The sequence below is a fragment of the Chrysochloris asiatica genome, unplaced genomic scaffold (genome assembly GCF_000296735.1).
Source record: "Chrysochloris asiatica unplaced genomic scaffold, ChrAsi1.0 scaffold00024, whole genome shotgun sequence".
Classification (NCBI taxonomy): Eukaryota; Metazoa; Chordata; class Mammalia; order Afrosoricida; family Chrysochloridae; genus Chrysochloris; species Chrysochloris asiatica.
The window spans coordinates 6,727,498-6,743,740 of record NW_006408542.1 but is presented as its reverse complement, the minus strand read 5'-3'; the positions used below and the strand labels follow the sequence as shown (position 1 = coordinate 6,743,740).

Genomic DNA, 16,243 nt, shown 5'->3' with positions numbered 1-16,243 from the left:
GGCCAGAACAAGGGGTGTGGAGAGGGGAAGAGACTTAAAAAAAAAAAAAAAACAGGCCAAAAATCTATCAGACAACTTTGAAATCAAGAAACTGCAAGAGGACTTTAAAGTCTTATTAGGGTACAAGATTTTTTTTTTCTTCACTCCCTCCTCTCCCTTTTCTGCAATTATAGATTACAGTATCCAATCTAGTTTTTTGTTGTTATAGTTTTTCTTGTTTTTTGCTGTTGCTGTTTTGCTGTTTTATGCTCCCCCTTGCACATTTGGGGGACTCTTTCTCTCCCTATATTACCCAAGATGAGACAGCAATTGCTGCCATATAGTCAAGCTACAATCACACTCTATAAAACACCAAAATCCAGGCAAGAACCATCACCAACTGCCATACACCAGGGAGGCAGACAAAGACACGAAGTGACTGGCTTACAAGGTTCCAAAAAGGAGTTTAGTTTAATAGTGTGTGAGGGACGAAAGAGTCCCCACTGAATAGTTTTCATCTTTCAGTGAAGATGAAGAGAACTTAAAACATTTACAGATGAAGATCAAAGAGCACAGCCTTTGGTATGGATTGCATCTCAATATAAAGAAAATAAAAATCCTCACCACTGGACCAATAAACAATTCTTACCAACGTAGAAAAAATTGAAGTTGTCAAAGACTTCATTCTTCTTGGATCAACTATCAACACTCACAGAAGCAACAGTCAAGAGATCAAACGACATATTGCATTAGGCAAATCTGCTGCACAAGACTTTTTAAAAGTGTTGAAGAGCAAAGATGTCAGCTTGAGGACTAAGGTGCACCTGACCCAAGCCATGGGTATTTTCAATAACCTCATGTACATTTGAAAGCTGGACAGTGGATAAGGAAGACCAAAGAAGTGTTGATGCTTTTGAGTTATGATGTTGGAGGAGAATATTGAAAGTGCCATGGGCTGCCGAAAGAACCAACAGATTCATTTTAGAAGAAGTGCAGCCAGAGTGCTCCTTGGAGGTCAAGATGGCCAAACTTTGTCTCTCCTACTTCGGACATATTGCCAAGAGGGACCAGTTGCTGGAGAAGGATATCAAGTTTGGTAAGGTGGAGGGTCAGAGAAAAAGGAAGAGCCCTAATGAGATGGATTGGCCAAGTGGAAGCATCGATGGACTCAAGCATGGCAACAGTAGTGAGCCTGGCCCAGGATCAGGCAGTGTTTCATTCTGCTGTGTATAAGGTTGCTATGAATCGGTACTGACTTGATGGCACCTAACAACAACAACAAGATAGGTCTGGTAAAAAGAGATGGGGATAAGATTCTTATGATTCAATAGTGAGTAACTGTTATAATGACTAATTGAGAATGTCACAACTGTAAAGGTAGAAGATTTTTAACAAAAACAGGGGAGTAGTTAATTTTACAGTCCAGAAACAGAGGACCCTAGAACCATCAAGGGAGAAGAACACAAGCAGAATATGGGACCTTATCCAGAGACGGAGTAACACCAGAGATGGAGGTAGAGATGGGAACATGGAGAGAGAGAGAAGCTGAGGACTCTTGATTCATGGAAAGAGAGGGATTGAGAGCTAGCAGCCAGGAGGCAGATTGCAGAATTGTGCCCTTTGGTGGTGTAAATTATTATATATGCCTGAGTGTTTAAAATACAAAAAGAGCTAAAATGATCAGAGAGAAACACTGGTAACTGATGGTACATGGAGGGGATTATAATCATTGTAATGAAACAAGGTGTATGATTTGTTGAATGTAAAATTGATGATTTGCCTTGTAAACTTTTACTCAATTCACAATAAAAACATTTAAAAAAAAATAGACAGAGAGAGAGACAAAGAGTAGCAGAATAGATACAAAGTTTGGTACATATGCAATGGAATACTATGCAACACTGGAGAATAATGACAAATCTGTGAAATCCCTCATAACATGGATGAACCTGGAGGACATTATGCTGAGTGAAATTTGTCCATCACAAAAGGACAAATATTGTATGAGACTGTTTTTAAAAAGTTAAGAAAAGGTTTCTTGCTAAAAGAAATATTCTATGATGGTTACCAGAGGTTGGAGGGAAGGGAAAATTATTCAGGGGCTAGAAGGTAGACACTTGTTAACTTGGGTGTTGGGGAAGGCAATATACAATAAGAGGGAGATTGGCCCAGGAAAGATGAAGGTAGTGGAAGACACAGAGGAGTGTAAGAGTTAAAGAGAATAGAGGTAAATACTGTCAACTGATGATACGTAGAAGGGATTGCAATCATTGCAACAAAACAAAGTGTATGATTTGTTGGGTGTGGGGCTGATGATCTGGTTTTTTAAAAAAATGGCAGTTATGACTACTTCATGGGATACTTGAAATGACTAAATAAAATAAATATCGTGGCAAATCCTTTTAAAATCTGAAGATGTATATAAGGGAGTTTCAAAAAGTTAATGGAAAAATTCCATTATCTTTTAAATCCATTTTTCCACAAACTCTTTGAAGCACCCCTGTACAATACAAAGTCTTTTTAATATCGGTAATCGGCTACCTGAGGTGGTGGTTGTTGTTAAGTACTGTTGAGTCGGTTCCAACTCATAGCGACCTTGTACAGGGTTTCTGAGAAGCAGCTGGTAAGCTTGAATCATCTATCTTGTGATTCAAACCAACTTTGCAGCCCAGCGCTTGTTATACAGTGCCACACCATTTCTAAGATGGTGACTTTTGACTTAGGAAGATCAGTCAGTTAATAAAACCAGAATAAGTGGCTGGTGAGAAAAGGACAGGTGGGCAAGGGGAATGGTGAACTTCTCTCTCTAATCTACATACGCCACGATGCCACAGCCCTGCGGGGAAAATGGTGTGAAGAAAAGAGCTTATCAGATTCTTCATGCCTCTTCTATGGCATAAAACATGAACAACGCTTGCTAGACACTTGGACCCATGCCAAAAGAAAGAAGCCAGGATAGCAATTAAGTGGGTAGTTCAGCAAGATAGTTCCTAGATGTTGGGGGTGGGGGGAGGGGGAAGCATTTAGGTGGCTGCAGAATGGAGGTAGAAGATGCTCAGGATTTAGCAGCAACTTCTACAGAAACATGCTGGATAAGAAGTGGTGGAGATTGCTGGTAAATGAAGAAGAGATTTTTAGCTCATATCACAGGGTGTTGTTGTTGTTGTTGTTAAGTGCTGTCAAGTTGGTTTCAACCCACAGCGACCCTGTATAGGGTTTTTGAGGAGCAGCTGGTAATCTTGAACTGCCAGACTTGCGCCTCAAACAGGCTTTGTAGTCTAGCGCATTAGCCACACTGGATAATCATAATGATCTAAATTATTTCAATATTTCTTGGAAATATTAGTGATTCCTTGACCCCTTAAACCTTCCTTTGTTGGAAGCCAAAAACAATTGTTAAGCATGAAAATTAGTTTGGTGGCTTGCCCAGCCTTGCCTACCTGCAGATGTATTAGGTATTCCGGGATGCGTTGGACTATGTGAAAAAACAGTGTGTAGATGTCAGACTTAATCTCCTCATCACCCTGAATGAAAGAAAGGTGGAGTCAGGCCTCAGGATTTAACTCCAGCTCTGGCAGCAGAGCTCCAGAGTCAGTCCCACCAGAGTAGGAAGTAAAAAGTTAGTAAGACAAAGCTTTTCTCACTTCTTGTGACATTTGATTAACTCTCAACATTAGGGCTTCTGATGCTTCTTTCTATCGAACTACAGTAACTAGAATGGCTACATATTTGTGTGTGTTTATTAAGTAACAAGCACACCACTACAATAGCATGACTGAAAGCAACATGACTAGAGCTACGTTACAATCTTATCAGCTGAAAGACACAGAATGACCCGAGTTTAACATTCAAATTTCTATCTTCTGAACTTGGAAAAAAAAAAAAAAAAAAACCCAAACCACATACAGCATGCAAGCTGCAACCTGAAGATCCCTGCTTAGCACACCTGATTGATTTGTGTGTCAATCCAATGGAATGGAGCAGAGGGTCGGGAAATCAGGGCAAAGACCAAAACAATGGTACTGATCCCTGAGTGGGCTCTTCTAACTCCAGATAGGGGTCTCAGTGGATCTGCTAAGCCATCTCTTAGGCTGGAAAACAAGCTCAAGAGCATGTACTATACTTACTGAGCGGGTGGGCAGCATCAAGTTGGCACACCTATAAACAATGGGCAGCAGGTGCATACAGCTAACTCACCTCCTTCAGAACAACAATGTGAACCAAAGAGATGCATTCAGGTAGGTCCCTCAGGTAGGCAACATAGTAATCCAAGAAATTATTCTTTAAAAAAAATACAAAAATGCATTGTTAAGAACCTGGAAACTCATATGGCTGTAGAGCCATGTAGATCAAAAGGGAGTATTTTGTAGAGATTATCTTTACCATTCTTTTAACGTGTTTATCAATACCTTTTGGGGATTTTTAATTCTTTTATTAAAAATCTCTTTTGGTTTTAAGGTAAACATTCCTAAGGAGCTGGGAACCCAGACTTGATAACACTGTTTTAATGAGAGAAAGTAAAACCATCAATAAAGGAATGGGGAGTCTCATGTAAGCTGTTTTTAAATTGTTAAATGATAAATATACAGATTTTGTTTTTGTAATTCCTTTTAATTTCAATCATCTACATCCAAACAAGGAACTTTGCCTAACACATCTGATACTATCTAAACCAGCTTCCAGATATATTCCCATAGGTGTAACAATTCTCAGCTCAAGAAAGCCTACTGAGTACAAATGAATAAAAATGACGTTAGAAGAATAACATCAAATTCACTCTATAAGTAAATCATTCGTAGACTTTGTATTGGGTTTCCACTGTTGAATTTATATAGCGGTTGATTGCAGACAAAATGTGGCTTGTGCACCAATTTTAAATGGCCCACACAAGATTTTAAAAATAAGGACATTTCATATAAAATTATAGATTTCCAGCTTCCCTTAAAACATCAGAAGTTCTGGCAACTTTAGTCCTCCTTAAGGCATAATATTTGCACAAAGCTGAGTAGACATTCCTTGTAAAAAGTACCCAGGCTTCACATAGAGCACCTCCCTCTAGTTCATATTGTACATATTGAACTCCATTCAGCTCACCTCATTAATTTATGTCACTGCCTGGTTCTATAGACATCTGAGTTTGTAACTTTTGGGCTAGATCGTATTTTCTTGTATAGAACAGTATAGAGGCTTTATAACTTAGCACTCTTTCTCCAAGCAATTAATTTTAAAAAGCATTCAATAGCCAGCCACCTGTCACATTTTAAGATCTCAAAAGAGCTGTAGGATAGGCACTGGACTGCTAACCACAAAGTTGGCAGTTCAAATCCACCAGCTGCTCCATGGCGAAAGATGAGGTTTTCTGTTTCTGTAAAGCTTTGTTGTTGTGGTTGTTAAGTGCTGTCGAGTCGGTTCCATCCCATAGTGACCCTGTATAGGGTTTCCAAGAAATGGCTGCTGATCTTGAGCCACCAACCTTGTGGTTCAAATGCCTTTGCAGTCCAGTGCATTAGCCCAAAGCACCACACACTCCTTACAGACTGGGAAACCCTATACAGGGTCTCTGTGAGTCATAACCAGCTCCACAGGACATAACAACAACAAATAGGAATGAAAATACATACATATACACTACCCTCACATATTAATTATACATACACACACATGTACATTCAACAGAGGCAGTATCTTCTTTTTTCACTGCCACAGAGTTGATTTTGACTTTTGGTGACTCCATGTGTGCCAGTGTACAACTGTGCTCCATAGGGTTTCCAACATCTGATTTTTAAAAAGTAGATCTCCAGGTCTTTGTTCCAAGGAACCTCTGGTTGGACTTGAACTTCAACTTTTCAGTTAGCAGCAGAGCACGTTAACTTTTTCACCAGCCAGGGACTTAAGGGCAGTACAGTAGAGAGGAAAGTGATGAACTGGGTTCTCGGGTCAGCGCTACAGCTACCTAGTTAGCTGAGTGATTTCAGCAGTCTATCTTTTCATCTCTCTGAACTTTACCATTATCTAGAAAAACGAGGTTCAAGTAGATCTCTGTAGTTCTTCCATCTCTGATAGTCACTGATTCTAGATTCTCTTCTAAGAACCAGAAGCAGAAAAGTGAGAGACAGATCGACACAATTCAAGTTTTTAAAGGAATAAAACAACAACAACTTACCTCATCGTTAGTCAATTTAAGAAATAAATCTCCAAGGACTCCTTGGCGAGGCCACTTCAGGACCCTTTCCTGCAGTGCATGAAGCAAATCTAGGTGCTGCTGGACCAGATAGCGTAAAGAGCCAGGGAAGAGGCTTGAAACAGAAGAGAGAGAATCACACAAACAGGTGTAGAGAACAAAAGATCCTCTAAGTATGTAAGCAGCAGGTTCCATTTTCCCAGTCAATCAGAATGCCATGTCACACACTGTAACTACGAGGTTGTTTTTTTCCTTTAAGTTTGTTCTTGTGGACCTTACAGCACACATTTTCAGACTACAAAAAAAAATGCTTTTAGTGATGGTTCCTGTACTAATGTCTACTGAACTAAGATGGCATGCCATCCAAATTGCCTTTGGTAAACTAACCAGGCGCACTCTCATGTTTGATATTCAAGGAGATTCTAAGGGGATTCTTTCCCAGTGTTTGAAAGTTAGTTCCATTTGATGTCTGAAATAGTCTAGTTAGTGTTGTGGGTGATAGCACCATTGTGGCACTTGGTCATTCTTAGCTTCTGGGTGGGAGACTTCTGATTCGGTAAGTCGGACTTTGTTTTCTCTGAAGTTTAGGGGCTGGGGGTATGGCAATATTTCCCTTTCTCTTTCCTTCAGTTTCTAAGAGAAGTACTGGGCAAGGACAGTGTCTTGCTTGGGGAAGCTACAGACCAAGCTAGAGTTTCATACTGTTGTTTTTGTTAAGGAACTTGAATCAGTTCCAATTCATAGGGATCCTGTATAGGGTTTCCAAGGAACAACTGGTGGGTTTGAACCACTGACCTTGCAGTTAGAAAGAAGTCTAGTGCTCATCCTACAACACTCAACCAGAACCATGTTATTGTTGTTGTTAAGTGCCACTGAGCCGGTTCCAACTCATAGCAACCCTGTATAGGGTTTCTGAGGAGCAGCTGGTGTGTTTGAACCACCAAACTTGCATTTTGCAATCCAGTATTTATCCTACAAGCACCACACTAGGACTCCCCAAACCTTATGTTATTGTTGTTAAGTACCATTGAGTAGTTTTTGACTCATAGCAACCTGGTATAGGGGTTCCAAGGAACGACTGGTGAGTTTGAACTGACCTTGTGGTCCTTGTGGATTTAAGGACACTTAAATCTCCTTCTTCATCTGTCAGTGTGTCTTATTTATTTCAGAAGAAATGAAAACAGAAAGAGAGCAGTTAGAAATAGGAGGACTAAGAAGGACGGGGAGATGGGTAGGATGTCCAGAGACATTGGGATGAGAAAGGAATAAAGAGGAGACCGTCAAGTTTTCTGTGTTACAGAAAGGATTTGAGCTCTAACTTGGTGATTTGGGAGAACTGGAGGTAGGTCCCCTTGTACTTTCAAGACTACACATTCATCAAAAATGAAAGTGATGGTTTGCTTGTCACAGAGAACCTAACTTACCTGAATAACTCCCCAGAGTCTAAAGAGAGTAAATCAGTGGAAAACTGGGGTGCTTTGACAGCCAAAACAAGCAGGCCTTTGTAGAGAACAATTAAGAAAGACACCAGATTGGGAGTAGGTTTTTGCAACCCATCTTCAAGCAAAGCAAAGGCTCCCCCATGGCTGTAGTTCAGCAAGGACATCTACACACAGCAAACAGGGTGTCCTGTAAGAAAACACAAGGACTCCTTCCACTCCCATCTCCCATCACCTCCTATGCTGTGAGTCTGCAAGATCAGCTGATCCATAAATCAGAGGAAAGGCCTTCAGATTTGAGCTCTTATGGGAAGAACTGTAGACTTGAAAGAATTGAGTAATCCCTCTCCAGATCAGAGGGCAATTCAGAGGGGGATGCCTAGGAGATACTTTGATGGGGAGAAGACCATAAACTTGATGGAGGAAAGCACTTTTTATACTGAAAAGGTAAAACTAACACACCAGTAAAAAGGCTTAGATGAGCAAGATTTCTCCTCATCCAGTCTACAAATTACTTTTGGTAAAATTCTTGGCATGATACTGAAAGATGTTAGGACTCTGTGTGAGGTCTAATTTTGTAATGAGATGTTGTCCTGCACAGGTTATGTAATATGTCTTGGATTATCTTTTTTTCTTTCTATTCTTCTTTCCATTCTTTATATCTAGAATGCTGCCTTCTGCTTCGCTGAGACCAGGGTACTTGTTGAGTTGGAACGCTGTTACCATTGTCCTCCTAGACTGTCCTCTGAGATTTCAAGATTTCATTGACAGGGAAAGCTAAGACTGCCATCAAATATCTTTAAAGCATTAAATTACAGGAAGAGCAATGACTATGATAAATCTGTACCATATATTGAAAACAGGATTAAATTTAGTAAGGATATGATATAAAATCAGGAAGGAATGTGGATGGAGAGCAGAGGGACAGTGAGGGCAAGAAATATAGACACACTTATTCTATTTCACTGTTTTGTCTACTGTCAGATCTGGATCACAGAAATAGATTTTTTGTTCATGAAGAAAATAGTGTTAAGTGCTTAGCTTCTTCTTTATTTCTCTCCTTATTGTTAAGTGCTGTAGAGTCTATTCTGGTTCTTAACGACCCTATATAGGGTTTCCAAGGAGTGACTAGTGCATTTGAACCACTGATCTTGAAGTTAGCAGTCCAGTGCTTATCCTACAGAACTCCATTTCTTCCTTCTTGTTGTTATGTGCCATCGAATCGATTCAGACTCATGGCGACCCTGCATAGGGTTTCCAAGGAGTGGCTGGGGAGCTTGAACTGCCAACCTTGAGGTTCAAACTGACCTTGTAGTCAAGCCCACTAACCTACAGCGCCACACCAGGAAGCATGGCAACAAGGGCACTTTACCCTTCCAAAAGCTTTCAAAGTTTTTCAACTCTCCCAATAGAGTATGTAAGCATTGGAAAAAATAAACTAACTTCAATAAAAGAAAATCAAGGTGTCATTTCAAATTGATAATTTAGCTCTTGTGGATCACACATTAGTTGAAAATTACACCCTTGCCTCCACAACAGGATGTAGCCATGTTTCACAAGCATTGACAATCTTCCATGTGCCACCTAGTGGTGATCTGTGGCAGACAGTTTGAGTTCTCAATGGACATAAGGCTGAGAGTTTTGTTTATGAGATTGCTTTGTTTGGCAATCCTATCATATGATCATTAGTCCTCCCCTGGGAGAGTTCTGACAGGACTGTTAGATCCTGAGATAGAGTGTTCTGTCTGGGTGAATCAGACCTAAAACAAGCCAAAAAGAGCTCCAAATTGTTAACTTCTAACAGATGAACAACAGCCCATGAGTTCCGCCCAGGGTTCCAGGGGCAGCCTAAGCCTCTACAGCTACCAATACTTTCAGTCAGGGGCAGGGTTATCTGGGAACAGGCGGTGGAGGCTCTGGAGTACTTTGCTTTTTTTTTCCAAGGGAAAAACCTAAAGGTTTATTTTATCAGTTTGAGAAGATATGGCAACTTCACATTTGAGTACCAAGTTGTAGGTGTGTTGTTAAGTTTCTCTGAGTTGGTTCTGACTCATAGTGACTCTGTATATGGTTTCTGAGGAGCAGCTGGTGGCTTTGAACCATCATCCTTGTGGTTTTACCCAACTGTGCGGTCCAGTGCTTATCCTGCAGTGCCACATGTTGTTGTTGTTATGTACCGTAGAGTCGGTTCCAACTCATAGCTACCCTGTTTAGGGTTTCCAAGGAGTGGCTTGTGAATTTGAACCATGGATTTTGTAGTTCAAACCAACCTTGCCATCTAGTGCTTAACCTACAGTGTCACACCAGGACTCCATGGAATACTACTCAGGCATTATAGGCATAACGGGAGTCCTGGTGCGGCTCTGTGGGCTAATGCACCAGACTGCAAAGTCATTTGAATCACAACATCGGTGGTTCAAGCTCACCAGTCACTCCTTGGAAACCCTATACAGAGTCGCTATGGGTCGGAATCGACTTGATGGCACTTAACAACAACAACAGGCATAAAGAGACATTAAATTCTGATGCATGTCATAATTTGGATGGACCTTAAAAATATTGTTGTTGTTGTTAGGCATGGTAGAGGCAGTTCCAACTCAGGATCTTATGCATCAAAGAACAAAATACTACTTACTTGGCCCTGCACCATCCTGACAATCATTGCTGTTTGAGCCTGTTGTTGCAGCCACTTTGTCAATTCCACTTTGTCATTTCCACTTGTTGAGGATCTTTCTCATTTCCTTGACTCTCTACTCTGTCAAACACGATGCCCTTTTACAGGGACTGATCCTGCCTAAAAATCAGCATGCCCAAAGTATATGAGATGAAGTCTCACTTTCCTCCTTTCTAAGGAGCATTCTGGTTGTACTTCTTCTAAGACAGATTTGTATGCTTTTCTGGCAATCTGAAATAGTAAATATTCTTCACAACACTGCAATTTAAAGGCATAAATAGTTCTTCAGTCTCCTTTATTCATTGTTCAGTTTTTACATGCATTGAAAATACCATGGCTTGGGCCAGGCACACCTTAGTCTTCAAAATGACATCTTTGCTTTTTAACACTATAAAGAGTTATATTGCAGCAAATTTGCCCAGTGTAATACATTGTTTGAGTTCTTGACTGTTGCTTCCTTGGCCATTGATTGTGGATCCAAATAAAGTGAAATACTTAACAATTTTAATCTCTTCTCCATTTATCATGATGTTGATTATTGGTCCAGTGTGAGGATTTTTGTTTTCTTTATGTTGAAGTATAATCCACATTGAAGGCTATAGTCTGTGATCTTCATCATTAAGTGCTTCAAGTCCTCTTTACTTTCAGCAAGCAAAATTGTATCATCTACATATTACAAGTTGTGAATGAGTCTTCTGCCAATCCTGATGCCACGTTCTTCTTCGAATAGTCCAGTTTCTCAGATTATTTGCTCAGCATATAGATTAAATAAATATGATGAAAGGATAGAACACTGATGCACACATTTCCCCATTCAGTATCCACCTTTTCTGTCTGAATGACTGTATCTTTCTTGTTCTATGTGTAAATTCTGCATGAGTAGAATTAAGTGTTCTAGAATTCCCATGCTTCTCTATACTGTTCATATTGGTTATGCCTCAGATAGTTGAAAGCCTTTGTATAGTCAATAAAACACAAGTAAACATCTCTTCTGGGATTCTCTGCTTTCAGCTAAGATTCATCCAACATCACTAACAATATCCTTCAATCCCAGTCTTCTTGAATTCCCTATCTATATACTATTACAAATGTTTTTTAATTATCTTCAGCAAAATTTTCCTTGCATGTTATACTAATGATATTGTGTAACAGCTTCCATATTCTGTTGTTGAATCACCTTTCTTTGGAATGGACATGATTATGAATCTTTCCCAATCAGCTGGTCAAATGAGAGAGCTCGTCTTTTGGCACACATGAGTGATCATTTCCAGAAGGCATCTGTTTGTTGAAACATCTCAGTTTGTATTCTGTCAATTCCTGGAGTCTTGGTTTTCACCATTGCCTTCGGTGCAGCTCTGAACTCTTTCTTCAGTACCACTGGTTCTTGATCATATGCTAACTCTTGAAATGGTTGAGCATTGACCAATTTTTTTTTTTTTGGGGGTGGGGTGGGGTGGTGGTACAGTGACTTTATATATTACTTCAGTCTTCTTTTGATGCTTTCTTCGTTGTTCGGTATTTTGTCCATAGAATGCTTCAATATTGCAACTCGAGGTTTGATTTTATTTTCTTCAGTTCTTTTACCTTAGAAATGCTAAATGTGTTCTTCCTTTTGGTTTTCTAACTCCAGGCCTTTGCACAATGTATTATAATATTTTACTTTGTCTTCTCAAGCTGCCCTTTGAAGTCTCCTGTTTAGCTGTTTTGTGTCACCATTTCTCCCTTTACATTCAGGAACAAGTTTCAGAGTCTCTTCTATCATCTATTTTTGTCTTTTCTTTCTTTCCTGTGTTTTAAATGACCTTTTGCTTTCTTCATGCATGATGTCCTTGATGTCATCCTGCATTTCATCTCATCTGTTCCTCAGTCACTAGTTTTAATGCATTACATTTTTTTCCAGTGATGCTTTCTAAATTTAGGTGGGATTTACTCAGGGTTGTTCTTGTTTTAATTTTCTTCAGCTTCAACCTGAACTTCCATTTGAGCAAATGATGATCTGTTCCGAAGTTGGCCCTGGCCTTGTTGTGACAGATGGTATTGAGCTTCTCCATCATCTCTTTCCACAGATGCAGTCCATTTGATTACTATAGCTCCATCCAGTGAGGTTCACATGTAATGTTGCCATTTATGTTTTTGAATAAGTTGATTTATAATGGCTTAGGCTTGAAAATTCTATGGATTTGTTGGACTTGAAAAGTCTGTCATGTGATCTGTAGCATCGTTTATATCACTAAGGACATATTTTCTGACTACCAATCCTTTTGTTGTTGTTGTTGTTTCTAACTTACAAATTCCAATCATCAGTAATTTTTAGTGCATCTGGATTGCATACTTGATCAACTTCAGACTTCCAAAGTTGGTAATCATCTTCAGTTTCTTCATCTTTGACATTAGTGATTGGGATGTAATTTAATAGTATTAATCAGTCTTGCTTATAGGCGTATGGCTATTATGCTATCACTGACAGGGTTGTACTTCAGAATAGATCTTGACTTTGTTTTTTTTTAAATAGTAAATTTAATGAAGATTTACAGAGCAGCTCCTCAGTTTTATGTTCACCAAATCCTATACTTTGGCTCATTACAATGATTGCAATCCCTTCCAAGTACCAACAGTTAACAATATTTACCACTATTCGCCTTAACATTGCATTCCTCCTTGTGTCTCCTGCTAACTTCACCTTTCTTCTGCTAGGCTCCCTTCATGTTTTACATTGCTTGCCCTATCACCCATGTTAACATGTGTCTACCCTTTAGCCAATGAATCATTTCTCCTTCCCCCTCCATAACCACCACAGGTTGTTTGTTTTATCAAGAAAACCTTTTCTTAACTTTTTACAACATTGGTCTCATACACTATCTGTCCTTTTCTGATTAACTAATTTCACTCAGCATTATTGTCCTTCAGATTCCACCATGCTATGAAGTATTTTACAGATTCATCGTTTTTCTTCGACTTTATGTAGTATTTCATTGTATGCATGTACCAGTTTGTTTAACCATTCTTCTGTTGATGGACGTTTAGACTATCTCTATCTTGTAGACAGCATATTGAAGGATTCTGTTTTCTTATCCATTCTATTCTCTGTGTCTCTTGATTGGTGCACTTAATACATGTACATTCAGTGTAATTATCAACAGGCATGACTTGGTTGCTGTCATTTTGCTGTGTGTTCTTTTGTGGTGTTGCTGGATTCTTTGTTCCACATAACATTCTGCACTGAGTTCTTTTGTGTGTGTGTGTGATTTCTTTGAATTTTCTGTTGTGTTAATGTTTACGTAGTGGTTACGAATCGGGCTGCGAACCGTAAGGTCAGCGGTTTGAAACTACCAGCTGCTCCGTGGGAGAAAGATGAGGCTTTCTACTCCCGTAAAGATTTACACCCTCGGAAACCCTGTACAGGGTCGCTATGGGTCGGAACCGACTCGACGGCACTTAACAACAACAATGTTTACTAATATTTCAGATTGTCTTCTTTTTAAATTTTGATGTGTAGGATTATTCATTTTCTTTGAGGTTACCCAATAATGTATTAATATTTTTCCTTCTTTAAAACAATTCCTGGAGACTTATTTATATACAAAACAGTCTGTTGTATCCTGAAATCTACTCAACTTTCATGCCTTTTGGAAGCTCTGTACCTACACTATTCCATCTTTCTGCTTTATAGTTGACTTCATTATAAATTAATATTTCTGGCTCCCCATTTTCTTTGATGGTATCATACTACCAACAAAGAAGAAAGAGTCGGGAGTACAGGAGTATATCCTTTGAACCCTGAGATCCCTGCACACTGAACCTCCTTGATTGATTTAGGGACAGAAAGCTTCTGACAGCAGGAATGGCAGAATAGTAGCAACAGCAAAACCAAAAGCCAGAGCACTGGGATTCCCACGGAGCAAGGAGGCTTGCTTGCAGAGTAGGGTGCCTCCAGGCTCTTAACTGGGGCACTAAGCTTGCTGACCTATGGAGCTAAAGCTGAGTGGCTTCAGGTTGACACTTATAGTGTGACTTGTGAGCATTTATCATTAGCCCCAAAAGAGGTTTGTGACATTACCCAGGCAGAAAGAAGCCTGCCTATGAGTATGGCTGAGAAGAGTCTGTCCTGACTAAAAGAACTGTGTGCTGAGTGTTTTCTGATCCTGCCTTGTAACCTCCTAGCCTCCCTAATAAACTCCATAACTATATGTATGGTGTTGGAGTCCTGTGTGGCCATTGCAGTGAATTGTCTAATCCAGATGAGAAGCAGAGAGTGATATGGGAGGGATGGTTGTTGCTGTCATTTGTTGCAGGTATATGCAATTTTCTGACAAACAACAGAATAGGACGGCTTTAATGGCTAGCTTTACCAACACTTCAATAAGTACAACTTGTGCCTGCCATAGAGCAAAGAAGATTCTCAGCTTATTTTATAATGCTAGTATAACCTTGGAGTTCTGGTGTGGCACCATAAGATAAGCACAGGACTACAAGGTCAGTTTGAACTGCATCATTCATTGGTGGTTCAAACCCACCTGTCATTCCTTGGAAACCCTATACAGGGTCATTATGAGTCAGAACTGAATCAATGGCACTTAACAACAACAATAGTATAACTTTGGTGAATAAGCACTGAACTGCTAACCACATGGTTGACAGTTCAAATTCACCAGCTGCTCCTCAGAAACGCTATACAGGGTTGCTAAGAATTGGGATTGACTCAACAGCACTTAACAACTTAACAGTAAAACCTTAATACTGAAAATTCAAGGGTTTATAAAGAAAGGATAGGCAAATTTTAATTATGACCACAGACACAAAGGAGTCCTGGTGTGGCACTGTGGGCTAATGCGCTGGACTGCAAAGTTGGTTTGAATCACAAGGTCGGTGGTTCAAGCTCACCAGCTGCTCTTTGGAAACCCTATACAGGGTCACTATGGGTTAGAATCGACTCAAAGGCACTTAATAACAACAATAACAGACACAAAACTTCCTAAACAAAATGTTATCAAATCAATTTGACCTATGTATTAAATAATATCATGATAATCCAGTACACAGATCACAGCTAGACAAACCCATGGAAAACTTGGTTTATGGAAAAGACAGTTATGTTCAAGAGGGGAAATGGGTAGATTAATCAATGAATACAACTGGTATCCTCACAGAGGGATAAAATTAGATCTCTACTCTCAGAATAATGATCTCTGGTAGCATAGTGGTTACAAGTCAGGTTGCTAACCTTAAGGTCAGCAGTTCAAAACTACAAGCTGTACTGCAGGAGAAAGATGAGGCTTTCTGCTCCTGTAAAGCCTCTTAAACCCAATACAGGCTCACTATGAGTTGGAACCTATTCTAAAGCATACCACCAACACCACTCTCAGCATAACATGTTTTACAGACAATAAAGTAAAAAGCAAAACTGTAAAAATTTTAGACCAAAATCCTAAGGAAAACTGGATAGAGGATATAGTATACTTGAAAAATCAATAGAGGATGTACTATACTTGGAAAAATTGATCGAGGATACACTATACTTAAAATCCTGGTGTGGCACTGTGTGTTAGTGCACTGGACTGCAAAGTCAGTTTGAACTTCGAGGTTGGTGGTTCAAGCTCACTAGCCACTCCTCAGAAATCCTAATCAGGGTTGCTATGGTTTGGAACCAACTCGATGGCACTTAACAACAACAACATACTATACTTGGAGTCCTGGTGTGGTGCAGTAGGATCAGTACTGGACTGCTAACCACAAGGTTAGAGGTTCAAACCCACTAGCTTTGCCTTGAAATCCCTATACATGAAATCCCTATGAATCAGAACTGACTTAATGGCACTTAACAACAGTAACAACTGGCTTCTTTGTTCCACATGATTTTCTGCACTGAGTTTATTTTTTTGTGGGTTACCTTTATACTTTCTTTTCTGTTGTGTTAATGTTTACTAAACCTTCCTGATTTTTCTTTTTAAAAATATTTTGATGTGTAAGCAC

At 39.6% G+C, this 16,243-nt stretch overlaps 1 protein-coding gene across 1 annotated transcript in view; it reads right to left on the bottom strand.

Moving 5' to 3' along the window:
• ARHGEF33 (Rho guanine nucleotide exchange factor (GEF) 33) overlaps positions 1–16,243 on the bottom strand; it is an 85,059-nt gene that overhangs the window by 23,352 nt on the left and 45,464 nt on the right. The window contains exons 8-10 of the mRNA XM_006839457.1: positions 6,143–6,275; positions 4,177–4,260; positions 3,420–3,503 (exon numbers count right to left, since the gene is read on the bottom strand). Coding sequence (XP_006839520.1) covers positions 3,420–3,503; positions 4,177–4,260; positions 6,143–6,275 — 301 coding nt within the window. The remainder of the gene's footprint in view (positions 1–3,419; positions 3,504–4,176; positions 4,261–6,142; positions 6,276–16,243) is intronic.